Source organism: Lampris incognitus, chromosome 2 (genome assembly GCF_029633865.1).
Source record: "Lampris incognitus isolate fLamInc1 chromosome 2, fLamInc1.hap2, whole genome shotgun sequence".
In the NCBI taxonomy this organism is placed as follows: domain Eukaryota; kingdom Metazoa; phylum Chordata; class Actinopteri; order Lampriformes; family Lampridae; genus Lampris; species Lampris incognitus.
The window spans coordinates 15,067,853-15,080,116 of NC_079212.1; the positions used below are offsets into that span (position 1 = coordinate 15,067,853).

The following is a 12,264-nucleotide window of genomic DNA, read 5'->3' on the forward strand; positions in this document are numbered from 1 at the left end:
AATCGTTGCAAGCCATGGTTTTGAGAGCCATATGGTAGAGCTAGAGTATCAAGATGTTACTCTAGCTGCTTTGAGATGAACACAAGCAAGCAAGTAGGTGAGATAAAAATAAGGTAGGCTCTCTTCCCACCGTTTCACACAGTCACCATGCGCACTCCCCGGCACTCGGCGCTGAGATGAAATGGGACGGAAAGCTGCCTTTCATCTATTGCTTTTCAGGCCACTGCCTTTGCAGCCTGTGGTCGAGTGCCAGTTACTGTAGTGTATGTGAGCATGTAGGAGAGACAAGAGAGTCTTTTATGCCAACGCAGCCGTGTGTTTCTCACCTGATCCCTGTTCACTCAACTCATAACCCACTTAATACGTCTATAACACGAACAGCATCAATTTACTTGCATTACATGAAAAAAATATATATATATATATATATATATATATTTCTGCTTGAGATGTTTTTTGTTTTTACAATATACAGAGTTAACTTTTTTTTCCTAAGCGAGGTTGCATCCAAGATATAATTAGATGTCCCAAAGATATAACTTTCTGAAGCTCGCTTTCCCGTCATGAGAAGAGGGACGGGGGTTCGGGGAAATAGAATTTCAGTGCTGAGTTAAGGAGCTTATACGGTCATTATCAATAACCATACCAAACATGGCCGGCCTGCCCAGAATTCCCTTTTTGAACAAATACCCCGGTAAATTATAGGATGCTCATGGTCTGGCTAACCAAGAAGCCTGTCAGAGGGTTGTGTTTGGCCCCCGAAACCTCGGTGGAAGTGAGCAGGAGAAGCCAGAAGGCGTGACTTAAGAAATAAGAGCTTCGCCAGCGCAAATAAGACACAGAGTTTACAGTGAAACAACTGCCTGACATTACAGTACGGGTTACCCCATAGTGGGGACTGAACCGTCAGTGTTCGACAGTATCAGTGCCTTGCTCAAGGTAAACGCTGCCATAACACCAGGCCGCTCCACCAACTGAACTGTGTAGGACCCGAAACTCCTGGCTTTGCCATTTGATTTGGAATTTCAGTGCCTGACTTGGTTTATTTCAATGAACGAATTGGATTCAATTCAGATGACTCAGGGACCAGGCGACATGTCTCTGGAACAGTGACTTCCTTATGTAGCCTACGCCATTCACAATGCCACAAAAAAAAGAAGATGAATGCGACCCGGTGTTCTACATTTTCGTTGGCTAAAGGTTATTTACAAAGATTTCAAAAACACAACGGGCACGACTTAATTGCGAACAGAACAACACAGGGTTACTGTTTGAGATTTGCACTTGGAAGTAGGCCTAGGATTGACTGCACATGTGCAATAGCTAACATTATATCAAAACCATCTTTCAACAGCATATAGTCTTACGTACCCTCCCCCCCACCCTCCCTCCCCCCCCATCTGCAGACATGCAGATAAACAGCTTTGTTTATTTAAATGGCACTTTGTGAGTGATTCATAAGAAGAGTCACTGCATTTAAAAAGAGATCCTGGAATTGGAGAGGCCAACAAAGAAAACCTTCAGAGCACCCTCTAATTTTCGAATTATAGTCATTCAGTTTACAGTTTACAGTTTACAGTATACAGTTTACAGTTTACAGTATACAGTTTACAGTATACAGTTTACAGTATACAGTATACAGTATAGGCGTTCACACGGAATAAGCACCGCTCTGTTTAACTTTTACAGGGAGTTGTGCCTTTGGGAGAGGTACGACAGGACGTGTCCCGGTGGTGCTGTGCCATTATTTATGAATAAAGAGTAACCGGGGGAGGGGGAATAAAGAGTAACGGGGGGGGGGTGGATAAAGAGTAACGGGGGGGTGGATAAAGAGTAACGGGGGGGGGGGATTAGATGCAGAGATGACTGTAATCCGGTTGGAAGCGCACGTTGGACGGAGCGCTTCGCCGAGGGAGTTTAGGACCCGGCAGGAGCCGGGTAGGACTCCGCGCGGGACGCATGCGTCCCCCCCCGCTACTACTACTTCATTTCAGGCGTTGGAGCAAATGGGATGAAGTGACATGTTAGCTACCTGCTTAAAGGCGCCGCTGGCTGTGTTTACAGCTCAGCCTACTTGTCAGACAGGGCGATACAGACTAACAGTTGGTCATAGGTGAAGAAAAAAGTTCTAAACGGAGTGACTCGATGGAGAAGTCAAGGTAAAAGAAGAAGAAGAAAAAAAAAGATTTTAAAATAGAAGCGAGTGGGAAGGAGGGGAGGGGAGGGGGGGAGGGATGTTTGTTTTGGTGAAAGTATTGCGGGCGGATTAGATCGTCTCCCGAGGGATCACCGGACGCGGCGCGTGTGCGTTAAGAAGAGGATGTGGAGTAAAAGCAGGAATCAGCAGGAGTCGCTGAAGCCGGGGAAAGCGCGCTTCGGTTCAGGGGAGGTGTAGAAACGCTCCACCTTGGGAGTTATGTCCGAGCAACCTGAAGTTTTCCGTGTTTGGGGACTTGCCGTGTACTATGCACGGGCTGTGTTCGATGCCCTTCCGCGGAACTGACGGGGTTTCGTTTGGATCCGAGCCGTCACCATGGCAAAAGTCATCCAGAAGAAGAACCACTGGGTCACCAAAGTGAACGAGTGCGCTATTAGGCGAGACGAGCGCGCTGACCTCCTCGGAGTGGAGTTGCGCGGCGGAGCTGAGAATGGAGAGTTCCCATACATTGGACATCTCAGAGAACACGACGTGGTCTACCAGTATGGGAAGCTACACGAGGGGGAATTATTGTTGGAAATTGAGGGGTTGTCGGTGTCTGGATTGCCCCTCTACGACATCTTGGCCGTGATTAAGAGTTGCAAGAGTCCCATCAGGCTGAAAACTGTGCGTCAAGGTAAGTGTGGGTTTTATTGGGATACGGTGTCCACAAGCTGCTGGTGACAGAGACTGGGGGGAAAAGTTGAGTCAATATATGAGAGGAAAAAGAGGGGGGGTTTGAATGTACACACGCGCGCACGCGCACGCACGCACGCACTCGCGCACGCATGCAAAGAGACATTGCTTATAACTGACGCGCATATTGTGGCACACACCATCAGAAGCATCCGCTGTCAAAGCCAACCCCACACAGGTAGAGAGACGGGGCAGGGAATTGTGGCTGTTCATCCCCCCCCCCCCAACAGAGTCAGATCACAACTTGACACGAAGCTGCCCTGACAGTTGCCCTACTCCTGTTTGTCTGCCAAGGGGTGCTGAAGTCACATGGGGCCGTGTCTCCAGGGTTAGAGCTTAGCCCACTTGGAGTGACTGCATCTCCGCATCTCCACATCCTGCGCTATGCAACACCTCTCACAGGACGCACTGGCTGCCACCCGTGTTTTGCTGCTTCACATGATGTCGATGAGGAAAGATCACAAGTTGGAAGTTTGGGCCTCTCCCTAAGACTTAAGACGGCTATAAGTGACATATCGATTTGCTTGTCAGGCTTTCGCTGCAGATAACGTCATAAACCCGTGTCACAGCAGTGCTGAGTAATTCCAAGGGATATTCGTTGCGTCCTCCTTAACACGGCGACAGATGTGATGTCAAAGAGAGACACAGAGTACTCACGGGCAGCTGGGGTTATTTCTGGAAATGCCCACTGTGAGTTAGATGAGCTTGACCTATTGCCCTCGGTCTGCTGCGCATCTGTCTGAGAGACAGCCAGAGGGAGCGAGACATAACCAGATTCAAACTGCTGCTTTTTGTCAGCGTTTCATGTTTATTTCCTTCTTCTTCTTCTTCTTCTTCTTTTTCTTTTTTCTCTCCCCAGATTTGTGTTTTCCTTGTTAGTTGTGATGTTTGCAGCCGCGTCCAAGTGAAGACGTTATGTGGTCTGTCAGTGATTTCCAAGGACGAGCTTTGAGAAATGGCCCGACTTGAGAGACTGAAGCTTTTGTTTGAAGTCGGAGGCGTGTGTGTGTGTGTTTTGCCCCAAATACCAGAAGCACAATCCTGTCTGTCATCATTTTGTCATGCTGCTCTAAACACACACACAGACACACACACGTCACAGACGTATGTGACAAGGCTAACAGTGCCTCTCTGGGAAAATCGTTAACTGTGTTATATAACAGCGGGGTGGTTTCAGTGGGGGCATTATTGCCTCTCTGGTGTACTGTATGTCCATTAGTGGCCCCACACCGAATGTTTGACCTCTCGAGCCAAACAGCCGACCTCTCTGACACGGGGCGAGCTCAGGCCCAGCCGTGGACGGCGTTTGCAGGAAAAGGTGTCCGGTTGCCGTTCATCGAACAATAGCTTTCGTTAACGGCACAATGATAAGGGGTTAATATTCCAAAGCAGATTTTTTTTAAAACTATTCTGGACCAATAATTAGAGAGCACACTGAATGGTCTCGGGCCTAACATTGTGGGTTTGAACCCAGTCCAAAACCTGCATTTTGTGTTGTGCCCTCTCTTTTAAGAGTCTTTCATTTCCGTCTTCACTATAAATGGTAAATGGACTGCACTTATAGAGTGCTTTTCTAGTCTACTGGCCACTCAAAGCGCTTTACAGTGCATGACTCACATTCACCCGTTCACACACACACTCACATTCACACACCGATGGTGGAGGCTGCTGTGCAAGGCGCCAACCTGCTCACCAGGAGCGGTTTGAGGTTCAGTGTCTTGCTCAAGGGCACTTTGATACGCTCTCTGCTCTGCCTCTTGAGCCATGCTGCCCCTATCCCACCCACCCACCCACCCATCCATCCAACCCATTGAAACAGAAATATTCCAAAATGTTTGAAAAGTGTTAATGTACGTTTATGTCGGGCGACATGAGATTATTCAAATCAAAGGGAGAATAGGAATAATTGAGCAAACTGTGAAGGCTGTTCGTAGCCCTCTTGGTCATCTCTTTGTTTGCGCTGTGTTGCATGCGTCAGCAGATTCCCCTGACTCTAATTAGAGGGGAGCACATTCTACCTGGGCTGCTTCCTCGCTCACAAGTACTCCATTGTGCTCCAACCTGCCGGGCTCCCATGCCGAACCAACGGCGGCTGCAGCAGCCGGCCCCTCGGGGGGGGGGGGGCTGAGGATCTGGCAGGTATTCCCAGTCCCAGACCAGGTGACAGACTGATAGGGGGGAAGATCAGATTCCTCTGTGGGTCCTATTACAGGGCATGTTGCTTCAGTAAAGAGAAACTCTATCAGTGTCACCATAGTGAAGCGGTGGGGCCCCACAGGTGGGTTCCTCTGACTCTGGAATGAGCCGACAGTCCCGCCGGTCTACCAGGATTGGAGAATTTGTGTCCCGATGTACTTTGAAAATTCCTGTGGAGAGGGGCAGCGTATTACACTCAGATTCCTGTGGTGCTGGCTCTGTGACTGGGCTGTGTGTATGTGTGTGTGTGTGTGTGTTTACACTTGTGAGGACCAACTTGCCTCATAAGGATAGTAAAATCGAAAACCATCTATCGAGTAGGGGAGGTTTTTCTGGCCCTCATGAGAAAATGGGTTATTTCTGGGCTAGGGGTTGAATTTAGGGTTGGGTGTAGTATTTAAGTAAGGCGTTAGCTTTAGGCTCTGTGTTAAAAGTAAGGGTTTAAGGTTTATTTAATTTATTTTTTGCTGGTTTGGTGCAGAGTTAAGGTTAGGGTTGCAGTTTTAGGCTTCGTGTTCGGGAAAGGGTTAAGTTTGGGGTGAATTTTAGGGTGGGATTTTGACTCTGACCTATCTTTTTTCCCATTGAGGATATGTAAACAAATGTTGTGTGTGTTTGTTCTACTGCGTTAAGTCAGGCTTTTTTGTCGGGCAGATTACCCCTTGGCTTGCGGCAGCATGAAGGCGCCGTGAGAACGTGTTGCATTCGATGGTTTCCATTAACAACCTTCTGAGAAAATACACTGTCTGCCAGTGGCTGGTTCACAAAAAGCAAAAATCACCTTTTTAGACTTCTATAGTGTTCATAGATAAGTTGTGATAAATAATACTGGTTAGCTAGCTAATGAGTAGCTAGCTGTAGTTATAATAGTTAACCTAGCTACACTGAGATAAGCCAAGTACACAATGAAAGCAAATAAACCCCGGGACTGTGATTCTTTCCTTTGTCCTTCGCTATTCATCGGTGCGGCTAAACTTCATATCTAATGTATACATATAAATATTTCTTCATCGCCGGAGATCCAGATGAATTACCGAAATGTAAAGCCTATCGCGGCTTACAAGATAAAGTACACGGGGCCGGTGTTTATTATTCGGATAGTGCTGAGGAGGAGATGTAAGGACTTTGACCTACAAGCCCTTATCTCCTGTTTGCCGGTCACTCCCGCTGCACAGGTGAGGAGGCTTTCGTGAGACTTCATCGACTGTGCTGCTCGCGTTTCAGTGACACAAACCCCGTCACAATAACAGATTATCTTTATTTAGTTGAGTTTACCAAGGTTATGCATCACATTGCTGAGCCTTGAGGCGTTATTAACCGTGGTTGTATGAATCTGAGTTGGACCCCCCCCCCCCTCTGATAAGTGCCTTTTTAAACTGAAATAGTGTGCATCTTACAAGTTGGACATTATTTTGGCAGTTTTCTGGCTAGATTCTTCTGGGTCATCCGGGTGGTACGATTGCACCCAAAAAAGAAATCAGATAAACTGGACTGCTATCGTAGGGTTTTGCTATTATAGGGGTGTTTGGTTAACTAAGCCAGTTGGATGGGCGGCGAAACGTCTCCAAAGTGTGTGACACCAGTCCGGTTGAGTGTATTTAAGTTCTTCTTTTTGAATATTGTGGCAGTTGTTTACTAGACCCTTTAAGCTGAACTACTGACCTGGATATTGGCTGGGTGGGTGGCTTTTCATCAACCAGGTGTTCTTCGGAGCTTAAGGGGAAATAGGCCCTGGACTTTTAGGGCTCAGCCCCTTCTTGAACACCACGGCCAGGAAGAAACGACACTGTTGTCTCTGGGCGGGGTGGATGCCAGACATTCCCGGGGCGTGCAGGCTCCTGGTGTCTCCTGGTGCGCCTCACTGAATCATGTCATGAGGCCTTGAAGCCATCAAATCCTCCACGTGTCATTCCGGTTGCAATCCTCACCCCTGTGGCCTTCTCCCTGCCCCCCCCCCCCTCCCCACCCCGGACCCCCTTCTTCAAAGCAGGGTGATGTTATTGTGATGTGGAATTCCATCTTATAACTGTGAGATCAAAACCAGACAGCATGCATCTGCCCTGCCCTAGTGCCCTTGAGCAAAACACAGAACCCCTTGCAGCTTAAGTAGGGCTATTCCATGGCTGTATCTCAACCTCAGAGTGTGTGTGTGCTAGAAGGATAACGCTGGGCGATGTGGAAGATATCATGATATTCATAAGGAATGATTTTACACTATAGATAGATAGATAGATAGATAGATAGATAGATAGATAGATAGATAGATAGATAGATTGATAGATAGATAGATAGATAGATAGATAGATCACAATAGCTAATATATCTAATTACGTATGCAAAAATACCATGTTTACTCAGTACAATATTGAACCAAAACTAGTTTTCAAGCAACGCTTCCTCAAATATATCTCAGAATGAATTTTGTGGGAATAATTTTAGGGAATAATTTCACATTGTCGTCAATTCGGACACAAAAACTGTGCGTCGCTGTGAAAATATCTGAACTTCATCCGATTCCAGTACCATTGAAAAACAAGAAAAGATGGTATTGAATTATTGGCGGCCCCAGTGAGTCGGGGCCCGGGTTTTTTTTCTTCAAGGCATCAAAACTTTCAAGACGGCCCCTCTCTAAAGCTGAACTACGTGGTGGGGAGGCTTTTCTCTTGGCACACGTGTCTCAGAAAGAGTCTGGAAGCTGATATAGTAGCTGATAGCTGAAATATAAAATCTATATCCCTATGAAGCCTATGATTTGATCAGTCTTGTTTGAGTTTATTGGTTTATTAAGCATGTCCGGCGTCACAGTGCCTGCTGTGAGAGAGAGAGCCAAGCAGATTTGTGAAAATAACGATATAATATAATTTGCTGGGTGCGTAGAGAGCCCTGCTAATATTTTGTTAACCAGCAAGGCTTTGTGGGTTCTGATGAAGACCCGTCTGCTGTCTTAAGTACTGCACATCCCTGTGAGGCTTGTCAGAAGCTTGACGTGAGTTCCCCGGCTGCCCACCTTCCTCCTCCCTCTCTCTGCACTCCTCATCCCCCCCTCCCTTCATCTCATCCTCATCCTTCATCTCCACTTCCTCGTTTACCGTCGCACTCACTTAGCCACGGAGACCTGTCAGATGGGCCTGTCACATGCCGCCGCTGGTCTGTGTCCGGGTCCACCAACACCACAGTGTCACCGGCGTGTGCTGTGAGGACCCCAACACGCTACCAGAGCCTAAAGGAAGGGAGCAGAGCAGTCTTGCATGTGTGTGTGTCAGTGTGTGTGTATTTGACAGTGTGTGTGTGTGTATGTGTATGTTTGTGTGTGTGTGTGTGTCAGTATGTGTGTGTGTATGTGTGTGTGTATGCGTTAGCATGTGAGCATGTGTGTGTGTGTGTGTTAGTCAGTGAGTGTGTATTTTTCAGTGTGTGTATGTGTCTGTGTGTATGTGTGTGTGTTGTGTGTGGTAGTGTATGTGTGTGTGCGTGTGTGCATGTGTGTATGTGTCAGTGTGTGTCCGTGCGTGCATGTGTGTATGTTTGTGTGTATGTTTGTGTGTGTGCGTGTGTCAGTGTATGTGTGTGAATGTGTATGTGTCAGTGCGTGTGTGCATGCATGCATGCATGTGTGTATGTGTCAGTGTGTGTGTGTGTGTATATGTCAGTGTGTGTGTGTCAGTGTGTGTGTGTATATGTCAGTGTGTATGTGTCGGTGTGTGTGTGTGTCATTGTGTGTGTGTATGTGTCAGTGTGTGTGTGCGTGTGTGTGTGCGTGAGTTAACAGCGTTTCATGAGGTTCAGTGAGACAGGCTGGCCTGCTAACAATACTCCTGGCTGTGAGGAGGAGACAGTACTACCCAACACAAGTTCATCTTTATATGATTCACACGGGGTTGTGTAAATGCTGTGCGAGTCAGCCTGGAATGCAGTGCCAAACGAAGGTAGTGGGTGTAAGACTCAGGTTGTATTTGCACATGAACAGTGAACAGGGCCGCTCGCACTTTTATTCCCCATCGCATCAGACTGGAGTCATGACACATTACGTGTGTCAGATACCAAGTATAGGTGCAGCGTCAGAAACCATTGCTGCACCCTTTTGCAATCGTTTAGTCATCGAGGAGTAAAGACTCCACCGTGCCGCCGTCACAGGCGGGTGTTGTCGTGGCATTTCCATCGAGGCTGCAGTTGTGGCTTTGTTTCCTTTATGTGAACAAAGCATTTTATATATATGTGTGTGTGTGTGTGTGTGTGTGTGTGTGTGTGTGTGTGTGCAAAACGGGAATTTCCATGAGTTTCCCACGTGCTGACTATTGAAAGCCCTCGCCACCTTTTCAGTACCTTTCCATTCCTCTTTGCAGGGTAGTGCGTAGTAGTGTAGTGTGTTTGTATGTATGCGTGTTTGTGTGTCGGTGTTTGTCTGGAAGATGGATGGAGAGGTGTGTTGTTTCAGTGGTGCAGAAAACAGGTGTTACCCCACAGGGAGCCAGGAAGTCCTGTCTAGTCCCTAGTCCTATCTGTCCACACCACACACACACAGACACACACACACTTGCAAGTGAACGTGCTGCCATTGGTGAAGTGTGGCCTTGTTTTGTTTGCAAAATAAGGACCCACAATCGGTGTTTGCTTCTCATCGGTAACAACATGCTTGAAACCGAGAAGTGACCTCAGCTAGCAAGGAATGCTACCCGCGATAAAGGAGTGTAAATCTACCCCCGTGCCACTGGTTCATACCGTACTCATTACACTATCTTTGACCACCGCAAACCAGACTGGTCTGCACCCTCAGGGCTGCTGGGGTACATGCATCTCCTGCGTAGTCAGTGTGCAGTAATATCCAACATCTATACAGCTAGTAAGGGCAACAACAGTGGCAGGGTGTAAGATGTAGACAGGCTGCCTATGTCATATTATACTACGAATGACCCCCCCGCCCCCCTACGGTGCAGTGCAGAACTCGTTCCTCGTGCAAAAGCTACCGTCAGCCTCCCCGCCGGAGAATTCCTGCGTCTCTGTTACTCCGTCCTTTCTTACGGCTGAGTTCTCCGCCCGAAGATCCCTCGCTCAGGCGCTGGCGTTCACTTAAATTATGAGTTTTCTTAAGAACCAAACCACAATGACAGTGTAGTCGCCATGTCTGTGAGCTGGGCCTGCTGTAAATATATGCCTTGGGCACTGTGTATTCGTTTGTTTCTGAAGTAACAGTCTTTGTGGGACGGGAGGCCGTTGAGGATATCGCTCATTGTGACTGTGTGATTGCACCTCCAACTCGTGCACTTGGGTTCCACTTCCATATTATTTTCTTTATTGCCCTACGATAACTATAGGCCCCGTGGACAAATCACTCTTCTCCAACAAGACGTATATAGCACGCCCTGCAGAAATACTGACAGGCACTTCGCTCAGTAGGAAAGTTGTCGGTGGCCTAGCGACAAATCATTTTGCACAAATCTTGGGTGCTGAAAGATTGCATTGTTAAAGGATTAAAGCATGCTTTGTCTCGCTGCATCTTTCACACCGTTGAGTCACCAGTAATTACACGCCACCATTCACAATGTTTGACACTCGTAATTGTTTTTGGTTTCCTGGACAATTTTGTTTATGCAACCAGTCGCGTTGACAAGTTATCTATATATTTAATGATAATAATGATAATAATAATAATAATCATTACATTTATATTGCATTTTTCTAGACACCCAAAGCCGCTCCCATTGAAGGGGGGTAACTCACTTCCACCACCACCAATTTATTTATTTTATTCACAATTTATTTATTTACTATTAGTAATTATTATTTAATTTATTTTTAATTAGTTAATTAATTAATTTAATTTTTTATTTATTTGCTACTTGTAATCACTTATTTTATTTTTTAATCAATTAATTAATTTACAATTTATTTGTTTATTATTTGTAATTATTTATTATTATTATTACTATTATTTATTATTATAATTTTTAAGTAATTAATTTGCAACTTTTTTATGTGTAATATATGAGTTACTGGTGGTAAATGATAATGCATACCTGTATAGTGTGCATATATTGCATTTTTTTGTGTAATTTAAGTGTCATAAGGTGACAATGTCGAATCCAGGTGCCTGTAAGTTGCTATTTAGTCCAAAAACCCGTGGCCTTTGAATGTGGAGACACCATAGAAAGATCTAGTTTGCATAACTATTTGCAGAGGTAGACTGGCCTGTGCTCTGATGGTCTCTCTCTTCTCCATCCCTCAGTTATTTCTGTGCTCTATATATACAGCTGTGATGAACTGATAAAAGTAAATTCAGCTGTCATTTTTCTCACCCTGTCTCCTTTCTGGTTTCTGTCATCCAGACCTCCCCCCCTTTTTTTTTAAACATGATTGAAATAAACAACAACGGATTTGTTTTGATGTTGCCAGCAAGATTTGCTCGACACTGAATAAATGCAGCTCCTCTGAGACTCGTTTGTGATGCCCGGACACAGAACACGGCTTCAAAATACACTACTAACCCGTGAGGGACGCTTTGCCCCGGCATCGGGTCTGCCCTTCGATAGGGGGGAACAGGATGTGATGCTATCGTGACACTTAGTCCAGGTATAAGTTGAGAGTCACAATGCCTCTCTGTACTTTTCCCACAAATTTGATCAATGTTTGGTTAAATAATGACTAATCTTGGGTAAATGAGTAACAGGGGAGAGTATTTGTGTTGTTTTGATGGTTTGGTTGATCCCTATAGGGAAATTACCCCCTGCGTTTAACCCATCCTAGCTGTGTAGTTAGGAGCAGTGGGCAAAGTTTGCCAAATTTTGCAATTTTTACATCAGTAGGTAGGTAGAATATGCAAAAGCTTGTATATATATATATATATATATATATATATATATATATATATATATATATATATATATATATATATATATATATATATGGCACACACAAACACACACATAGCAGATAGGCTGACATTTAGGCTAAGCTGCACTACTCATAGATTCACACATCTGGAAAGGATTACGCACCATTAAAGGCCTGGTATTACATGCATGAGTCGAAATAATACTTTCAGATCTTTTCTTTAGTTTTGTTGTGATTTTCCGCATAGTAATTACACATTTATAAAGATGCATATAAATAGCATAGGAGGCGAAAAACACGTTTGGTTTGGCAAAGCTGCTCTGTCATTGAGCATGCTGCTGCAGGCT

The 12,264-nt window shown here is 45.6% G+C and overlaps 1 protein-coding gene across 1 annotated transcript in view; it reads left to right on the top strand.

The window, feature by feature from the left end:
- The first annotated feature begins 2,352 nt into the window (after nucleotides 1-2,352).
- LOC130108549 (membrane-associated guanylate kinase, WW and PDZ domain-containing protein 1-like) overlaps nucleotides 2,353-12,264 on the top strand; it is a 105,841-nt gene continuing 95,929 nt past the window's right edge. The window contains 1 exon segment of the mRNA XM_056275533.1: nucleotides 2,353-2,834. Coding sequence (XP_056131508.1) covers nucleotides 2,534-2,834 — 301 coding nt within the window. The 5' untranslated portion in view covers nucleotides 2,353-2,533.